This window comes from Ornithodoros turicata, chromosome 7 (genome assembly GCF_037126465.1).
Source record: "Ornithodoros turicata isolate Travis chromosome 7, ASM3712646v1, whole genome shotgun sequence".
Classification (NCBI taxonomy): Eukaryota; Metazoa; Arthropoda; class Arachnida; order Ixodida; family Argasidae; genus Ornithodoros; species Ornithodoros turicata.
In genome coordinates this window covers 31,292,410-31,310,643 of record NC_088207.1, presented here as the reverse complement: position 1 = coordinate 31,310,643, position 18,234 = coordinate 31,292,410, and the positions used below count along the sequence as shown (strand labels likewise).

General features: G+C 44.2%; 2 protein-coding genes across 2 annotated transcripts; one reads left to right on the top strand and one right to left on the bottom strand.

Annotated features, from left to right (window-relative positions):
• Positions 1 to 4,938: 4,938 nt before the first annotated feature.
• LOC135400812 (U3 small nucleolar RNA-associated protein 14 homolog A-like) lies at positions 4,939 to 17,965 on the bottom strand. Its single transcript, XM_064632736.1, has 15 exons — positions 17,893 to 17,965; positions 17,767 to 17,818; positions 17,601 to 17,674; positions 17,461 to 17,519; positions 17,154 to 17,302; positions 14,545 to 14,622; positions 14,376 to 14,453; positions 14,098 to 14,220; positions 10,059 to 10,153; positions 9,792 to 9,915; positions 9,641 to 9,718; positions 7,880 to 9,081; positions 7,153 to 7,269; positions 6,832 to 6,931; positions 4,939 to 5,239 (listed from the first exon to the last, which is right to left on the bottom strand). The coding sequence occupies exons 1-15, from the start codon at positions 17,922 to 17,924 to the stop codon at positions 4,979 to 4,981; spliced, it is 2,622 nt and encodes an 873-aa protein (XP_064488806.1). The 5' UTR covers positions 17,925 to 17,965; the 3' UTR covers positions 4,939 to 4,978.
• On the top strand, positions 10,712 to 12,575 carry LOC135400817 (uncharacterized). Its single transcript, XM_064632746.1, has 6 exons — positions 10,712 to 10,918; positions 11,233 to 11,341; positions 11,416 to 11,506; positions 11,580 to 11,706; positions 11,807 to 11,984; positions 12,237 to 12,575. The coding sequence occupies exons 1-6, from the start codon at positions 10,785 to 10,787 to the stop codon at positions 12,516 to 12,518; spliced, it is 921 nt and encodes a 306-aa protein (XP_064488816.1). The 5' UTR covers positions 10,712 to 10,784; the 3' UTR covers positions 12,519 to 12,575.
• Positions 17,966 to 18,234: the final 269 nt, after the last annotated feature.

The following is an 18,234-nucleotide window of genomic DNA, read 5'->3' as shown; positions in this document are numbered from 1 at the left end:
AGGAACCACGTGGGCCGCACTAGGGGAAAATTGTGTGTGCGCCACCTATCATTTTAGGGAGTGTATAAATGTGCGAATGCAAATAAAATTCGTGTCAGTTGAGAATCTGCGGATACGTTTGTCTCGTCGTTTTAACTGCCTTCGTCCTGTATGAGTGCTGCAGCGTTGCGACACCCGATCTTGCTCCGCCGAGTCCTGGCTGAGTATCCCATAGCAGAGAGGGGGGGAGAGAGAAACCTCGGAATCGGCGGGCCAACTTCAGCAGACGTTTCTCGAGGACAGGCAACAACGAACGTTGATCCAATTCACTGATTCTGCCTGATACACAACAACTTCCACCGGGCTCTCGGCTGGAGCGAGATTGTTTTCCGCTGGTGGATTCTTACAGTGCATGAATTGGTTGCAGTTCCTTCCGCTGATACGAATTTGAGAGCCAAAGGTGTCGCAAATGTGCCGCCTTAGTCTCTTAGAGGAGCACTGGAATGCCCTCCATAAATATGTCGTTTACGGCTGCGGGTGCTGTGCAACAAATCACGTGAGCTCTTGTGAAAGAACGTCGAGCGCAGCTGACTTGTAGAGTGCCCCCCCCCTTTCAAGAAACGCTCTACTCCTTCAAAAAGCGTGTAAAAGACAGAGGGAAGCGAACGTCACGCGAGGAGATCAGGCCGGGCCGATGGCTTCTATCTCTGGGAGTTTTTTTTTTTTTCTTCTTCTAAATTTGTTTGCGCAGTGACAATACACTGTAAAGCGAAACTACTGCGCATGATGGCTGCTTCTCCTTTAATGTAGCTATTCAAATTGCAGTAATTTCACGCGCATAATATGTCAAAAAAGATTTTCCGATGCAATGCTGCGGCTTATGCACCAGTGCGCCTGACTTAGCTATGCCTTTTCCTGATATACCCGTACAAAGCGAAGCCTGTTACCACTGGCACTGATGGTAGCGCAGGCCTTGTTGTCACTACTGGATAACTCACACGTGACAGTGTAATAATGCGAAGTTTGACCTAACCTGTTTCTTTTGTACCAGTACCACATCTATGCAGTTCTTGGAAAGTACAGTTCCAAAAACCAACAATTGTTCATGCGTATCCATTTCACACATGAAGTAAATTGCAGCTAGAGGACCACGCACTGAAATATCCAAGCATGTGAAGCACTCTAGAAGCGTTACAGGCAGACCAGAGCCCAGATCTTGAACGATATTCCGCAACGCGCGTTAAATGCATCACTTCGCTCGTGATTCGCAACGAGCTTTCGCGCGAAGGCCGATCGCCACGTGTATTTGAAACCCCGACCTACCAAGATGCTTTTCACGCGCAGACTCGTGACGTCCGGAGCGCGCCAACTTCAAACATAACGATAAGAGGGACCTTGGGTGCCACAGGTGGCGCTGGCTTTTTGAAAAAGGTCTATTGGTGTCGATACATCCGTTTTGTGTGTGTGTGTGTGATGCTATACAGGGTTCCCAGGGTCTAACAGGCTGTTCTTCAGTCCTCTAGCCTCATCAATCCTTTCGGTATAGACCATGCAAGTAGGTCAGATGTCTGTGCAGCTCCCCAGTTTCCATCTCTTCCCTACTAGAGTGACCTCATTGGTCCCTCTCCTAAATAACGGAGTAACATTTCAAGGTCGAGGCCCACGTGATTTCTTCTGTGGACCCAAGCTGTTACCCCCGTATTTTACCCCCTTATTGCTGCCTTGTGAGCGAACAGACACTTTGACACGTGGTTTCTCCTAACTCTTTATCCCCTGCGCAGAGCCAAACTGTAGTAGCGTACACTGCACGGGCCGCATTCTTAGGCCCAGGCCCTGCTGAAGCACGGCCTTTCTTAGATTTACCTACCCGAGTCCGTTCCGACAACTTGGCCCGGGCCCGGCCCAAGCCCGAATAATTCCTACGTTTCTCGGTCCGGGTCGAGCAATTTGTAGGCTACCCGGCCCAACCTGGCCCACTGAAGTGAGTTGTAAAACTTCACCGCGGCTAGCAAAAAGTGGGGTTACACGGGTTAGAGCCTGATCTAGGACCTGCAATGTACTGCCTCAGCCCGGCCCGCAAAAAAATGAAAATAAAAGTATGTTACCCTGTCCAGCCCGGTCCCCGTACAGTGCTCGTGCCTGTCAGTTCCATAACTGGACAATATGTTACATAAGCTACTAAACTACATATCCTTACATATTCACAAGCTACAGGCTATACAGGGTGTTTCAGTTAAATCCCCGGGCTAAATAATTCGCGAACCGGTGCACCAATCGAATAACTTTCTTTTTTACAAGTATCTGTCCAATACCGCCTACAAGATGCGCACCGCGTGAATGAGCGGGAGGTGCTCATTATTTAAATAAAAATTCAAATGAGTTGAATGAATGAGCGGGTCATTTCTTGCAGTAATTAATTAGTTTCGGTTTACATATTTTTGTCGCGGTGAAGCGCAAAAGGACGCTCTTCCACTCCCTTATCCACCAATGAATTACGTTTTTTTCAAGAAACTCATTTGAATTTTTATTTAAATAATGAGCGCCTCCCGCTCATTCACGTGGTGCGAATTTTGTAGGCCGTATTGGACAGATACTTGTAAAAAGGAAAGTTATTCGATTGGTGCACCGGTTCGCGAATTATTTAGCCGAGGGATTTAACTGAAATACCCGGTATATGTTAGAAAATATATAGATTGGATGGGTGACGGAGGTCCGTTCGGAGACAACGCTCCTCCAGGAGGTGATGGTTCTTCTTCACAATATTTAAAAGTGTATGACTAGCATAAATAAGCAATATTAAACGAGAGTTAAAGGAGAGCGCTAGTGGTTGATTGGTGCCTACTGTCCAGAGACTGAGAGGTGACCTGTTTTCTTATCCTTGGCAGTAGATGTGCTGTCTGGCCGTTTTTCCTGCACGCCCTTAGACAGATGTCGGCACGAGCTCCTACGAAGTCGACCCACGAATCATGACCGTCTACTGTAGAATGCCACCATATCTGCAGACAACCTACTTGGAATTCAAGACCACGTATCACCTGAAGTGCTATGACAGGAAGTTATATAAGTAGGGCCTGAGGTTTTCGGGAAATCTTTTTTTGCCAAATTCGGGGGTAAAAATCGGGTGGAAAACATCAGCATCCAATTCAGGTGAATTCGGCTGTAAAATTTCTGATATCATACGATACAGGTAAAAATCGGGTTTACCAGGTTCGTTATACATACAACAAATGTAAAAAGAAAACGGCTTCTAAACATAGTACTAATCACATTGTCTGCGACAGGATGAGGACTGTGTTAAAATGTCTATGGAAATTCAAACCTGCACTGTGCGGAAGGGTAGTCCAAATCTGCATGGTGATGCAAACCTGCACATGAATTAACGTACTACTTCACTTAATGTGACGCTGTTACAAGTCTACGTACACGTAGTAGTACACGTAAGTACATGTACCCCTGTAAGTAGTACACGTAAGAAGCGCTTTCGTCTTCGTTTCCGCGTCGAAGTGGGAGAAATGATCGTCGGACAATTCTGCTTACTTAGGCTCCTGACTCCTTTCTTTTTCAGAGCTATCTATGCTACTAAGTGACTAAGTTGCTTGGCGCTGTTTCGTCCACGGGGCGGTACAGCCAACCCGAATGGGCGCGACACACGCGCCACCACTACAGGAACACCGCGAACTACCGGAAGCCATACACGCCGCAGCATTTTCCCGACGATTTCTCTACGCGCGCTCGGCGTACGTGCGTGTGACCTCAGAAAACTTGTCACTTCACGCAGGAGTCTGTCGACTACTGATATTCGCGCGCGAACGCTTGTGATCCGCGAACGTGGCAACATTGGCACGCGTCGCTCGCTATGCGTTTCGGGTGGTAGTCCGCGGGCGTTTCTTCGCTGCGCGTACAAGGACACGGACACGGCGTGCACGACGTTTTGGCGCGCGCTGGGGAAAGTGCGTCCCATGCGTTTCGCCCTCGGCCCTCACGGCTGCGGTGTCACCTCCTTCTAGGGTTACCACCAGGCCGGTATTATGCCGGCACGGCCGGTTTTTTGCTCGCTCTACCGGTTGCCGGTAGGAAGGTGATACCGGCGGCCTTTTGCCGGTATTTGTGGCTCAATACCTTTCATATTGGCTTTTGCGGGGTTTTCCCTTCAACATTCCACTACAGCTTGAATAAATCTGGAGCATAGACCCAACTCTGCAGTCACCAGTTCTTTCCTTAGTTCTTCATTATTATTACACACAGGAACATATGTTTCCTCATATTATCTTGAGCTCTCTCTCTCTCTCTCGTTTTCTGTGTGTGCTCTTCCACCCCTCACCCACTTCCCTTTCCTCCTTTCCCTCTATTCCACCTCCTCTCCCTCAGCCGGTATTTTTCACTACGTAAGGTTGCAACCCTACCTCTTTCCGCCGGTGCTCCCTCCCTCTCTTCCAGAAACCGCAGTCGTGCGCCGTGTTTCCGCGCCGCGTGACAAAAGTACCCCCGGTTCGGGGAGAAATCTGGTTTTACCCGTATCACTAAATGTGCGATTCGGCGGGTAAACTCGGGAAAGAATCGGGTGAAACTCCAAAAACCTGGTGCATCATCTGCATGTCTCAGGGAGTGATGCTTGGTCCCCTGGTTGAGATTTGCATATTTTTCCTTTTAAATGGTTTCGAAAGAAAAATTTGACATTCCAAGCAAATTTTGTGCAACAGACTCTCTAGTCGACTGTGAAATTAGAGCGTTGTGAGGCCTATGGATGCTAGCTTACTCTGCAGAAAGGGAAAAAAAAAAAAAAATCTTGATTTGCACCGTATGTCACCAAAGAGGTTGGGACAGTCACTGGTAACATTGTCTTATGTACTGATGTTTTTCATGCTACAAAAATACCTAATGGGGGGCCATACCAATGTTAGTTCATGGAAACCCTGTGAAAGACCTGCGCTAATTTGAACACAAAGAACATTACAGATGTGTCAGTTGATACATTTTATGTGCAGATGATTCACATGGTTTACTTTTTCTTCCGCTGTGCAATGTTTTTCTGTGCTTTTCTCCCATCTGCTTGAGGCAGACCCTTTCTGGCACGCAGTTTTTTCTTCAAAAGTGTGTTGGACGCCTCAATAGGCTCTATAATTGCACCCTGCCTGGTGATTACTCGTGGTTGAGTCAAGTCCCGGAAAGCCATTTCAGTGTTCCACGTATTGCCAATTGGGTGGCTGATGACTGCTTCAAACTGGCTCACATTGTTGAAGGGGTAAGGTAGTTTGCTGACCTGCGATACAACAGAAAACATAAGCCTTTGCAAAAGATGCTCTTTGTGTCAAGTCAGCACAGACACTATGCTAACGAACTGATCAAAACAAAGTGTTAGAAGTGGGGCCTGTTGGCGATCCATTCAAAGTGATAGCAACACACAGGGTGGGGTAGAAAGACAGTCAATGCCTACACAAAGGATGCAGTGCTTGTATGCCTTTCTTGTGTCTCAAACTCTGTGCTTCAGTGCTTGAGATTACCACGTCAAGCATTTACCGTCAGAGTGTGCACTACACCAATGTGGGTTCAAAATCAAGGTTAAGTGCACATGAATCAGCTAAAGAGCTTCTTGCCTCACACGTTTTGTACCTGTTCACCCCTCAAAATAAGCCTCGTGGACACACTTCATACTGAAGAACCTTCGGCACAAAGTATAACGGAGTGTGCAGTTACGGGTGTACTAAAGCACCATGTACAAATGCACTGCAGCTACACATAGGAATACACATGTGATGTTGCTCGTGATGGTGAAAATCGAAGTGTTCAATGCAGATTTCAACAGAATTACTGTGGGTGACGGGGTAGAGCATTGTATGTGGTGGCGAGACACCTCCACTCATCACCGAGATAAGGTTGTTGTTGTTCAGTGTCATTCAAGAGCACTGGCCCCAAGATGCTTACACATTATGAGAATGATGGCTGCACAGACTTATAATAAAACTTCTCTAGCCTCACATTTGTTTTCATAGCTATACATTTAGCAGATCGACCTCTATGAATGAAAGCCTAGAAAACGACACATACAGCAGAGTTTACTGCACAGTCAGACCTAGAACAGGGTGCTCAAGCGATGAGAGAAGACAAAGTGCATGTCAACACTGCAGGTTGTTCCCTCAGGCTACCTTTAATATTGGAGGCTTCGGTAGCTTATGAAACAATAAAGATGTGTAGTACCCACAGTCAAACAAAAAAAGAACATCGAAAAGAAGAATACCGTATTTTCACGCGTATTAGCCGCGGCTTATGCGCGATTTTTTTTTCTCACGGGCGTCCTGCGGCTTATCCACCGGTGCGGCTTATCTGATGACTATTTTTTCCTGGTATTTTCCCCATACGCCGATTTTAACGAAAGGGCCGACAGTGTCTCTGGAACAGCACTGCCCTGCCGATGCACGAACAGTGCGTAACAGTGACGGGTCCACATTGTAGATTGATCTTCCTGGTGCATTCCCCCAAGCAGCTTTAAGGAAAGTGGTGGCAGTGATTCACATCTTCTGGAAGATCACTGACCCATCAGTCCACGAAAAACACCCGACAAGGGCACAATCCGATCTTGGTAGAACTCCAGAACTGACCTCCTCTGTTGTACACTGTGCCGATCCCGGAGTATGGACCACAGGGTTTATGGCCTTCTCTATGGTCTCCTTTGTCGCACAAATCAGTCGTCTCGTACTGCCCGCGGCTTATCTGCGGGTGCGGCTTATCTGCCAGAAAATTTTCAAAACGTCCCAAAAAACGCGTCCTGCGGCTTATCTGCGGTGCGGCTTATACGCGTGAAATTACGGTAAACAAAACTGAAGAGGTACTTGCAGGAAGAAGTAAAAAACAAACCTGGTGGGCAGCCACTTTCTCATCCTTCCTCTCGTTGATAATGACATGACCAAGATCGTGATCTTTTCGTGGTGCACCAGGTGGAGGTTTCTGGAAGAACCTGCAGCAAAAGCACAATAACAAGGTGACGCTTTAAACATACCTCGTAAATACACCCATCTTAAAAGTGAGCGGAACTGATAAGATAATTTACGTCAAGTGCTTCCCAGCCCATCTTGGTTTCACCAGAAACCACAATTTTTCAGTTTTCCCCACTCGTAATTCCCTTTCACATCTCTTCAATCACGTGGAGCATGTATACACACCATTCCACCGACTTACCTTTTCTGCTTTCGTCTGTCTGGTCGAATGCCTGCACCAGCCCAGGAACCCCAACCAGGGAGGAAATTGTCCACTCCAACGGGCATATCTTTTTTCACTTGAGCTTCCTTCTCCTCTCTGAAAAGCATAAGAAATAAGAGTCACCAAACAAACGTAGCCAAAAGTGGCCGACAAGACCACACTAATGTCATTGGGAGCATGTCCCTAGCCAGTGTCTCCATGCACCTCGGACCTCTTATAAAGACATTAAGAATATAAAACATTTGATAAAATGCCATTATTACAGAGTATTGATACACATGAAGCTGCTTATAGCATGGAAGCACTAAAGTTACATTTACACTGAAGAACAAAATAGAAGAAGGCGACCAAGTCTCCGTATCAAGTTCTTGTTCGCTATCCCTCGTCCTCTCCTCGGACAGAAGGAAATGCTGTTCACCTCATTTACAGACAGTGAGTGTAGACGGTTTTGTGAGCACTGCCTCATGCTGCATGTGTACTCATTTTGGTTACATAACTAGTATTTCATTCATATTTGCTTCGGCTTTAAACTGCACAGAAAATTGGCAATTCTGCAGGATTCTGCACAACCACAGGAAAGTCCTGAGAGCATATTATAGTATGGCGCAGACTCACGTAGGAATAACACAAGGTGATACATGTTAGCGTAATATAAGTGTTAAAGAAAAAGAAAATTTCGTGACAGATATTAACATGGGGTACCTACTGAAAAGCACTGATGACATCATCATCTGCAAAAGCTTCGCTGATGGTAACTGCTTGGTCTTCCTCTTCGTCGTCATCAAGCACTTCATCACCTGGACCTTGAAGGTCAAGACCTTTCGACTTGAGTGCAGTGGGTGTCACATCCATGAACTTTGTTGGATCAACTTCGACGTTCTTGTGTTTCTTCTCCTTCTGGTCATCGCTTTTTGCTGGTTGCTGTACTGGTGACGCACTCTCCTGCTCCACAACCTCCACTGCGTCGTCTTCTAGGTCTTCTAACGTCCGTTTCCTCGTTAATGATTCGTCCAGCATTGGCTCAACGTTAACTTGAGACTCAGCACCTGTCTCTGTCACGGCTCTCGACTGCTGCTCGTCGTCACTTTCTTTGTCCTCAACAGGATGATCAGAAGCTACTTTCTTCGTATTTTTGTCTTGGAGCTTGTCAAACAGATCATCAATATCAGCAGTACCTTCGCAAAATCCTTTGACTTTCTTAGCTGCACTTTTCTTACGGGCTTTTTTACGAGACTTTGAGTTCAACGACTCCTCGGGCTTCCCTTTTTGCCCATTTTGTTCCCGCTGTCTCCCAGTCATTTTTCTTTTGGTATTCCCTGCACTTTTACTGCTCGCAGGATCTGCAGGACGCACCCCAGATGGCTCAGACACTTCTTCAGTGACGCGTCTTTTACCTCCAGTTTTCTTCACATTTCGCTTTCTTAACTCTTCATCTGTATTACTGTCGTGTTTTCCAGTGGCTTCGAGCAGCTGCCCTCCTTCTTTTGTATCTGAGGCACTAGTGCGTAGTGCATCTGCTTCACTGCTAACATCTTCACCATGAGGCTTATCAACTACTTCAATATTCCTGGTATCTGTCTTAGCCACCTTTCCTGTGTCCTTGCCCACTTCGGTGCTCGCCACATCATCTACCTCATTGGTACCTTCCCTCAAATCTTCATCTCCCTGAGTGGGAACACTTGGTGTGCCGTCTCTTCCGTCACCGTCAACGTTGACAGAGGTGTGCAGATTTTTTAACCAGGGATTAGAAGATGTAAAAAACGTAGACTCGAGACCGCTTGGTTCACTTGGCACGGTGGATTTTTCAGGAACGCTGTCCTCCTCCTCTTCGTCTTCCGATTCAGCAACGTTAACCTTACGAGTGAGCTGTCGACTGAGTTCCAGTTGTTTGAGGAGTGCTTCTCTACTCTGAAAGGCACAGCAATACAATGAAAGGTCATGCAAACACAAACACATCAGGTTTGTAGGACACTCCACTTTGTTTCACTGAGTCATGATTCATAATACCGAATGTAACAACAACAACAACTTTATTACGAGATGATGAATGGGGAGTTTCACCGCCAGGGGCGATACTCTACCCCATTGCTGGTGGTGATACTGAATGCAATAGTGGATGATGTCATTTGAAAAAATGAACACTACATGTTGAACAATTTCTCACCTCCTGATTGTACTTCGACCTAAGCATTTTGGTGATACTGAATGTAATAGTGGATGATGTCATTTGAAAAAATGAACACTACATGTTGAACAATTTCTCACCTCCTGATTGTACTTCGACCTAAGCATTTTGGTGATACTGAATGTAATAGTGGATGATGTCATTTGAAAAAATGAACACTACATGTTGAACAATTTCTCACCTCCTGATTGTACTTCGACCTAAGCATTTTGGTGATACTGAATGTAATAGTGGATGACGTCATTTGAAAAAATGAACACTACATGTTGAACAATTTCTCACCTCCTGATTGTACTTCGACCTAAGCATTTGTTGCTTAGCCCACTTCCCAGTGGCTTTGTGCCTCAGGGATACCCGTTCCTGGAAGGATGAGATAAACAACATCATGGTCAGCACTGTAAATATGGATGCCATGCAGTGCAGTAATGCTGACCAAAATTCTCTGTTTTTCCAGTTCTTGTAGTTTCTGCAAAGCAAGTTCTGGATCTTTCTCCTTCAGTTCTTCAAATTCCTTCATCTGGTTTTTCAGTTTTTCTTTCTTCAGGATGCGATGATACCTAAAGCATAATATGCAACAAGTTAAGTATGGGTGCTTTTCCTGGCCCAAATGTAGTGATTGTGATTATAAAAAAAGTGTTAAGCAAGCAAAAAATTAGCAAGAAATAGTCAATGAAACCTGTTTTTGAGCATTAGTACTTACTTTTTGCTCTTAATCTTGTTCTGTCTTCTGGCCTTCATTTCTTGGTAGGACAAAAGGGCTCTCATCTTTTTCAGCTCATTGTGTCTTTCCTGAGCCTAAGTTAACAAAGCTCCAACTTAGGAATTTTTGCTGTTTTGTTTGGCCAAGGAAAGACAACACAAGACAGAAACAAAATCTGTATCTTGGGCACACCAGAAACATACACAATGAATAATTCAGTAATTCGCAGTGTACTGTGCGCATATTTTCTTGTTTCCCACATTCAACCCTCATTCAATGCAATTAATGTGACAAATAAGTTACAAAGTAGTTTTCCTCGAAGACTGCCAGTTCATATGATTTATCCACATCTGCAACCTGTTAACCAGTTTACCAGAAGCAGGAGCACTCTCCATCACTGACATTTATCAAAATTTGGAACATGTTAACGACTCTCCGGAAGAAATAAATAACCCATCGCTAAAACAACCCCTTACAATTTTTAGTTCCTTTGAATTACGTGCAATGTACCTTACTGCTTGGAAGTTTGATGTGTGTATACTTATTATTAATTAATTTGTTATTATTCTTTATCTTTAGCTTTTTTATAGCAGCTTTTTCTTTTAGCTTTTATTTTTATCAGGCTGTGCCAGCTTAGAGGTAGAGAAAAATAAGGAAGAAGAAGACCTGCCACATGTCTGTTGTTACAAGGGCATTCTTCTTCCTCTTTGTTAGCAATGTGAAGCCATGGCAAATACAACTTCTTTGTCAAAGGCAGAGAAAATTGCAGAGTGTATTGCAATCTGCAAAAATAGCCCAGAGAGAAGAGCAAGAAAAGGAAAAGGACCAATACCCAAGGCAGGACCTGCACTTCAATTCTGGTGAAAATGCTCATGCTGTTACTGCTAATGAAAGTGCCTAATGGTCAGTCACATCACTTTTCCGCCAACTCAATGCTGATAAAGGTCCAGAGGTTAGAAATTAGTTATCATTTAAACCTGACATGGCACATAGGCAGCAGTGGCCTGCAAGTGTTGACCTGCTGTCCTGCACTAACACTGATAATTTTCCTCTTCCATTAAAGTTGTTGTTTGTTCTGTTCCGTTCTCTGCTTCTCACATTTGCAGGTTTCACGAGCTCCAGCAAGCTCAACTCAAACTGTACTCAAACAATCGTGTAATCTCATTCTTTGCAGCCCTGAGGACAGTGTAAAATTTGAAGCAGCGCAACAAAATGAGCATAGTGGCCCGTATCTTTCTACGGTTGCAGTTACTAATCGCTGTTCCAGGATAGTCAACATCAGGGTAATTTTCTTCCCTTATCTCACATATATCATGTAAAGGAAAACACAAAAATAAATGAAGATACTATTTTGCAGTTTACCAGAGACCCAGAATTCAAGTTCTGCCCCGCAGAGATCTTCCTAGATTCTGGAGAAACGTCACGGATAAGCATCACATTTTACAATGGTACTGTTATTCCGCACATTTGAATTGTGAAAACACACTTCTACCACATTAATGGCCAAGTTTTTGTTCTCAGACGATGGCAATTGCCGGCCTAGAAAATCGTCAATCATGCTCCGCGCCATACGGGTCCGAAATCGAGAGCCCCTTGACGTGCAGAAACTTTGGCTTTCCACAAGGGCTCGAGTGATCAGAAGAAAATGGTACGGACCTGTGCATATTTCCTATTTCAAATGTATCGCTTCACACTACTACATTTTACACCATCTTCCCTTTTCTTCTTCTTCTTTTGCTACTCCGTAGGTGGAAGATTACTTTTCCACCTCCACCTCCACCTCCGACACATCCGCTGAACGCGGGAGAAGCAGGAGTTAGAGTAATCACGTCTGAGGAAAACGAACTTGAGGACCTTGGAAAACGACCGTCTATTGAGGAAGACGACCTTGTACTACAATGTGATTCTACAAATATGGTACACAAGGTACGTGCACACCACACCTGAAATGTAGTAAGTAGTAGTAGCAGTCAAATGGGTGCTGGAGCCAAAGACACAAATAATCGCCTGTAAAGTTGGCACACTGGCCTTACAAAGTCTCTGGATTACCTTATACCTGTAATGAAATTGCTTTTACAGCAGCTGGTATATCATTACTTGTGCACAGTGAAATACTTTTGACAACAACAATATTGCCTAGCAGTCTCCAAATAGTATCTTGCCTCTTCTTGTGCACAGGAATTACAAATTCAAAGCATTCAAATCGATGTATCGGACCACAAGCAAGGCATGATCGACAACAGTCCACAATGCAAGGATGTCATAGCATTGGACCACAGCAGTGACCTCACTCATATCACAGAAGTAATCTTTGTACAGCCACTTTTCTGGCTAGGGCTAGTGGCTGCTGTGGTCGCACTGTGGCACTGTGGGTATGTTGTGTCAAGGACAGCATCACGACCAGTACCAATTCTACCTGACGAGTGTTTCGAAGAAAATGGGAAAACATATTGCTTATAGTACTAACTTCGTGTATCGTTTTGCAGGAAGCATACCACTAAAGATTTGTATCATCCAGACACCCTCTAAGATATAATACCCTTAGTGAATGTAAATCACTAATAAAACTTAGCATGGGAGTGTGCGCTTTTGTGCATGGACAGACTTTAATGTGCACCGTGCAGACATTTCTCATGTAGAAACAAAGCTGAACAACCAGGTTCTGCACTGAATGGATCAGGTACAATGTTTTACCAACCTGGAGCCTCCACTAAATTAATTCCCCGTCAAACCACACTAAAAAGTTCAGCAGCAGCATCGCAATGATAGGGAGTTCAGCAAGATAACACTGTGCAGAAGTTCCACTTATTCTTCATCTTCAATACTGAGCCAGGCAAAATAGAAACCTCTCTTGCATTGATTTCTTTTAAATCTTTGTGGTAATAAGGCTGTGCCGTAGAGCATAAGCCGGCTACATAATGTGTGCATCAAAACTGGGGTGTATAATAAATACGGTACTGTTCCTGAAAAATGAATGTAATGAAGTACTGTTTCAAACCTTAAAAAAAAAAAAAAAAAAAAGATGTTAGCATCAGAGCTTAGCATCCACGCTGTATTCAAAGTCACAACTGCTCTTGTAAGCCGTAGAAATATGTCGCATGATTTCAAAAATGTTATGAGACATATGGTGAATCTGGTCAACCCTACCAGGAGTCCCACAAAGTTGCTTTAAAGGGCTATCTGAAACAGTGTGCATAAGACCAGTGGTAGCTCAGACCAAGGGCTTCAGTAGTATGTATCTGCTCTTTCGGGATTACACTGACGACCATAAATGGATGATTTCACTAGTGTCCCCAAAAGTGAACTCAAAACAGCCTTTACTGAGCAGGAGGTGCATCACCCTGTAACCGTGAGAAGTGATGATTGCTACACTGTGCACTATCGACCATAACAAACATGTGCACATTTGACTGTTCTGCACTTGCAGAGCTTAGCTTCGATAAAGTTTCAAGTCTCCTTAGTCACTCATAAGTAGAGCCTTAAGAAATCGGGCTCAGTTACTCAAACTAACTGTAATGGTCTGGTAGAAACGGTGATGTAACTGCATTTGCTGCCAAACAAGTATGTTCATGCATTCCTACAGACATCCCAGTGGGGGGAATTTGCCGGGTAAAAATCGGGTTTCACCATAAAGGATGAACCTTCAATTCGGGGTGCAAATTCGGGTAAGAATTGGGTAAAGCCCTAAAACTTCAGGCTCTACTCACAAGCAACATAAAAACTCTGTTCCCATTATTTTGAGTGTGTCAGACAGTAATTTGCCATTCGCCCTAAAGCTGGTCACAAAAAGGAGCTAGAATGCAATCTTATTCATTGCCTCGCCATTACACGGCTCCAACGAGCACCCACCTTCAACACTGGGGCAAATGCTTCCTTCCCTTGAGTGGCCTAAATGTGTTCTCCCCTCAAAACACAGTGTACTAAACTTGGGTGCTTCCACCTCCCCAACCAAACCTATCAGCGGCAATAAAAATCGAGCCAAACCAGGCTGGAGCGGTGGGAACAATTCTTCCAAGCCCCCATGAAAGCAATTTCTTACCTCTTCAACACTCATTGCTAATAGAGCCCTTTCTTCAGCAGGGGTGAGCTCAGCATTGTCATGCAGAACATGATCACTCCCTTTCAGCAGCTTCTCAACTTCCAGCTCAAGGGTTGTTTTTGGCTGTATTTTTGGTGAAACAAGAGCATCTTTCAGAAAAAGACGTTACGGAATCTCAAAGGAGCGTATTGTCGAAAAAAGAACATTCTGACGCCTGCCACTGAACAATCGTGAAATAAAAAGCATAAAAAAATGTAAACAGTATGCACATAACTAACCTTGAAGCGTTGAACAAATTTTTCAGTCGGCTGCATTCTTAGATCAGGTTGCGTCAGAGGGAACACCATCTGTTCAGCCTGGTTCAATTTCCAAAAACAGTTCAGTTAGATTCCACACTATCAATTTTCATGCATGATAACTGAAAGCTATGCGTATAGGTATGCGTACCAAGCGGTTCTTCTTCACAATGGGCTCCCACATGGACACCTCCCTTTCCACTTTGCCATAGGCCACTTGACGTTCAATCTGTTTGTTGAGAAGCGGGCATGCCGTGAGACAGCTTTTCATAAATCTTACACATGACGTTTCTGTGCTACTTGTAAATCATGTAAGGCATTCATAATAATTGATTGAAGGAACACAAACGTCGTACTTTCATCAAAAGACAGTTTTCTTGTAACATGGACCATGTCCTTCCCCTCTGGCTCAATGTGGAGGGTCACACACTTAGCAGGACTGTAAAGTAGAACTATGCGAATAGCAAAATTTTGATTGTGAATAGTTTACGAATATTTCACTTGCACTGCGAATCGAATCTGAATCATTTCCTCACACGGCGAATCGAATTCGAATAATCAGAAAAGGCCCAATTAGAATTATTTCGAATACCTCACGGTGAAACATTTTGTGGTGTTGTGCTCATTTGATGATGTTCTGCTCCAAACTTGTGAACCTTTTCACCCAGCATAACATATCGTGAGAGAAGGGTCCCTCTGTGTTGTGTATGGTAGACTGCATTAGTGAGATGAACTGCATTGCGAGTTAGTCCATGTTCGATGCAGCCTGTTTTGTGGACATCTCCTCAGTCGTATGTTTACATTGTGAATTTCCTGTACTTTTTGTTAGAAACTGCACATATTTCCATCTGTACTGAACATAACTCTGAAAGTTCGGAGTACATTTACTAGAACATGGAGTGCCCATGGTTGACCATGAGGACACAGAAGTTGTAGACTTCGGTGACAGAATATTGTAAACAGTGTAAAGCAGGCTTCACCAAACACTGAGTGAAATGAGGTGAAGCCGACTTTCAGGATGGAGCCGCACAGCAAAACAACAATTGTGGTAACGTGAAGTGGGCTTCACCTAACTCTTGGATGGAATGAGGCGAAGCCCACTTGCAGAATGGCGATTGCGATGCCTAGCTTCAGTACTAGTCGAAAAATATTCAAAAATTTTGAATACTGAAAATAGGTTGCAAATAGCATTCGAATAGCATGAGATATTTGTTTCACATTCGAAATTTCGAATATTCGCATTCGTTTATTGTAAAGAGGTGTCTAGTGCTGGATGTGATCTGATGTCTTAAAAAAGAGCATGGAAAGCAGCTCGAACATATATTTTTTACTACATGACATGAATGTACAGCTCGCATCAGAGTTAACTTGAATGCCATTCCGGCCTGCGGACCCTAGTGGTGCTTAGTAGAAATAACGGCGGACAGATTTTTGGGTGATCTCATTCCAGTTAGAGGGCTGACCCTCGTTACGAAGGCGTTTTCTGCTAGGCGCTGCCAGGGTGGCTGTCTTCCCACTTCACAGGCTGGAGCATTGTTCAAGTTAACCTTGACGTGAGCCATACTACCTCCAGGAACTGTCACGCAAAATATTTCTTCTGGGAAGCCCACATTTACTGAGAAAATAAGTTTACAAGAGTGCACACAGCAGCAGCGATCTCTCCTAGCTCCTCTCATGTGTTGTGACTTCAGGTCAGCAGAACACTTTTAGTGTCGCGGAAGGAAGCGAAGCGGCAGGTCAACTGATCTACGTCAGACACCGCAACCGCAAAAATAAATAAAGGAAAAGGAAGCTTCGCCCTTCGCTATGGTGCAACCGACATGACGTAGCAGACTGGCTGCCAGGGTATGGAAGTGGCTACAAAAGAAACGCCAACTACCCCACGTGAACACGTGAGTGACGTTAGTATGGAAGCGGCGTTTATGACCCGCGAGACTGAAACTTCTCCTTGCACACCAGGGTGACGCACTGCAATCATACTTTTTGTGTGAATCCCAGCAGGACTCGTAATCCTAATTTCTACTCCTACTTCCATTTTTTTTAGCCGTTCCACGCTGCTTTAGGAAAAAGATAACACTTCAGGAGCAGAGGTGGATTAATACTGATGGTGTGATAATGAAATTCAAGGCAAATATCTTTCACATGTTCACATGCATGTCACAAGAACAGTGGCTATATGTAAATGTAGTATGTCCAGATACATATGTATTACTTGCAATAAAAATACACATAGCAAAAATCACACGCGACAACACGGTGGAAATATTTTGACGGAATAATGCATACAGTATGCCTTTTGGTCAGGTCGCATAACCAGCAGTTTCTTAGCCAGGTACACTGAAGTCATGAGCTTTGAGGGTTCATGCTGTGGCATTCTGTTTTCCTCCTCATTCCCCGGGATCACCCACTATCAAGTATAGCCCTCAAGTCACACACCTCCGTACTACAGAACTTGTCTGTCAAATAACTTTAGTGTTGCTATTAGGTACAGGTCTGCAGCATGTAAGGTTTAACCTGGTAAATGAGATCAAGATGCGCAATTTGGCTACAATCCACAAAAGTATGATATTTTATACTGTTTGAATGCTGCCGTCACAAAGCTGACCCCTTACTGGATGCATGAGTAACATACAGACATGTAAACATAACGAGCTTTTAGCACCCATGCGTCATAAACAGTTTGGTATTCTTCAGGATCTGCTATTTATTTCATTATGCATCTCAGGACGTTTCTCGTGTCACACTGTGTCTGGAACTCACCCTTTCTTGCTGCGGTTTTGGCAATGGCAAAGGCATCACATCAGCGTTGCGACTCATAGACCGCATCTGATTTTTCGTTTGACGGTGGGCTTCTGTGCTGTCCTTCAAGTTCATCAGCAGCTGCCATGGGGGTACTTTTTCTTTCTCCGCTACAGAAATAACGAATAATCACGCAAAATGCAATACATAATTTTGCGAATGCTGCAAGGGTATAACTACTTGATGGACTTATGTTCCTTTCATGCTATCATATATGCTGACCATAGGTCACAATGCAACAATGACAGCAGAAGAGAAATTACCATACCTTGTGACAGATTATATTCCGACACTGTCTGGCTGGGCTCAGTCCTCTGGGTGACCCTTCTGAGATGTTACAATGGAAAGAATGTACGTGAATTACACACATATTTTCAAACAGCATCTACCACACTGTGATTGACGTACTTTTTTCCTCCCAGAGACCTAATGGCATCCAGCAGCTTTGTGTGGTGAAAATCATCCTCATCACTTTGTTCATCCTGTCAACAGACGACTGTACATTAGCAGACATGGATATACTATAGCAGCAATGCCGAGTGGGGCAACTTTTCAAAAGCAATTTTCAACTTACTTCATTGTCACTTCCACTAAGGAACTCATCTTCAAGCTGAGTGCTACTTTTGCTGAAATTTCAGATATGTCATACGCCAGGATGAGCGAAGATGCTACCCAAAATAGTGTATTTTTCAGCACGAACCTCAAAACATCCAAAAACGTGGAGGCCGCCATGTTTAAAATGAGGCGATGGCGATGCGTACTTCCAGGACTACTTCTATTTGTGTCATTTGTGTTGAGTCGATTTTAAATTTAGCAAGCACGCTGCAGCGGCCGGGTGTCAAACCTTTTTTGAAATATTGTGATAAACCTTGTGAGCTTGACTGTGGTAGCGTATTATGGCCATGTGCCAACCATTACTCTACCGTCTGTTAAAAAAATTATCAATGTAGAAACAACATGTGGTATTGTTAGTGCAGTTGATCTGATATTAATTATCAATATTGCTAGGAAGTTACAGGATTGCTGGAGAGCGTACAAGGAA

Coding starts and splice junctions, on each gene's coding strand:
- LOC135400817 (XM_064632746.1), top strand. CDS start 10,785: ATGGCAAATACAACTTCTTTGTCAAAGGCAGAGAAAATTGCAGAGTGT. Junction 10,919..11,232: donor GGACCTGCACTTCAATTCTG/GTGAAAATGCTC, acceptor CATTCTTTGCAG/CCCTGAGGACAGTGTAAAAT. Junction 11,707..11,806: donor CGAGTGATCAGAAGAAAATG/GTACGGACCTGT, acceptor GCTACTCCGTAG/GTGGAAGATTACTTTTCCAC.
- LOC135400812 (XM_064632736.1), bottom strand. CDS start 17,924: ATGGCGGCCTCCACGTTTTTGGATGTTTTGAG. Junction 17,303..17,460: donor GGAATATAATCTGTCACAAG/GTATGGTAATTT, acceptor TTATTTCTGTAG/CGGAGAAAGAAAAAGTACCC. Junction 5,240..6,831: donor AGAAAGTGGCTGCCCACCAG/GTTTGTTTTTTA, acceptor GTTGTATCGCAG/GTCAGCAAACTACCTTACCC.